At 26.6% G+C, this 1,460-nt stretch overlaps 1 protein-coding gene across 1 annotated transcript; it reads left to right on the forward strand.

Annotated features, from left to right (window-relative positions):
• Window positions 1–79: 79 nt before the first annotated feature.
• Window positions 80–773, forward strand: PCYB_006280 (hypothetical protein; the record flags this gene model as incomplete). Its single annotated transcript, XM_004228049.1, has 2 exons — window positions 80–118; window positions 366–773. 2 exons carry the CDS (start codon window positions 80–82, stop codon window positions 771–773), a joined length of 447 nt encoding a protein of 148 aa, XP_004228097.1.
• Window positions 774–1,460: the final 687 nt, after the last annotated feature.

The raw sequence follows: 1,460 nt of genomic DNA on the forward strand, positions 1-1,460 counted from the left end.
CCTTACCTTAAGCATAATAGTTTTTTTCTATAAATTATATATATCCAGAAAATCATTATTATACAGTTTATTCTTAATAATGTCTGACAAAAGGGATTATATCTTGAAAGAACATGATGTAATCTTCATTAGTACAAAGCAATTATAATTATTCCTTTTGTCTGCTTGGTCATTTTTACATAAAATTATATATATTTTATCCGCTAATTTAAATATTTATTGCTTCATATATTATACTTTTCATTTAGAGATCTTTTCTATCATTTTCAGGTGAATTAAATTCAACATATTTTTATAATGAATTGAATAATATTAATAATACAAGAGAATGACATAAATGTCTTGAATATTGTAAATCTTCAAAGCGTAATCCCCGTAATAAGGCCGTTATAAACACTTGCACAAAATTTTTATATTATTTAAAAACTAATGAAATTCCAAATATACCAGACTCTCCCTATGACGTGTGCCCACTTTTAAATTATTGGATATATAGCCAATTAAATATGATTTATTCTTATGATTCTAAAAATATTATACCAACATTTGCGGATATTTTTTATAAATGGTATAATTTTTTAGATGAATTAAACAAAACCGAAAGAAATACATGTAAACCACCTATTGATAGTATTGGTATTTATGAGTGGAGATATAGAAAGGAAATGTATGAATACTATGTATATTATTATCCAATTAAACAATCTCTTGTATCCTATCCACAAAGACAGGAAGAATTCTGTCAATATGTAGAAAGTAAAAAAAGACTATAAGAAAATTCTTAAAAATATTGTTCTTTAAATTATTCAAATATGTGCCCCGAATTTTATGCCAAATGTGTACAATACGATCCAGAAAAAGTACTACCTACTCTTAAAATATCAACAAGTTAAAATAAATGAAGGAGATGTATCTGCGCCTAGTGTTCTACAAGAAGAAAACACATTTTCAGATAGAGAAACCAACTCAGAAAAGGCATCCGTTGACATAGATACTGTCGATTCTTGTCATAATTTAAGTGAAAAACCTCACACTGTAACAAAGGTTGGTAATATTCTTCTTGGAGTTGTTGCAACGTCTATGGCATATGGTGCTTTATATAGAGTAAATATAAATTCATTGATACAAAACAACTGCATATGTTTCTTAACATCCTTCACTAAATCCCCATAAATAATATATAAATATGTATCATCTGTTTTATATAAATTTATTATATACAAATTTACACACTTAGGAATCATGTTACGCAATGTACTTGGATGGAACACTAATAATATGAGTAATATAAATAGAGGCGACATTAGATTATGCGATTATGCATCAGAATCATTTAATTCATACTTAGGGGTGGGAGAAGAAAATATATTGGACACCATCCTGCGTAATGTTTTTAATAAAAAAAATTAATAACATCAATTTTAATAAGAACCCTATTATAAACCCGAAATTATTCGATG

The sequence above is a fragment of the Plasmodium cynomolgi genome (assembly GCF_000321355.1).
Source record: "Plasmodium cynomolgi strain B DNA, scaffold: 0954, whole genome shotgun sequence".
In the NCBI taxonomy this organism is placed as follows: domain Eukaryota; phylum Apicomplexa; class Aconoidasida; order Haemosporida; family Plasmodiidae; genus Plasmodium; species Plasmodium cynomolgi.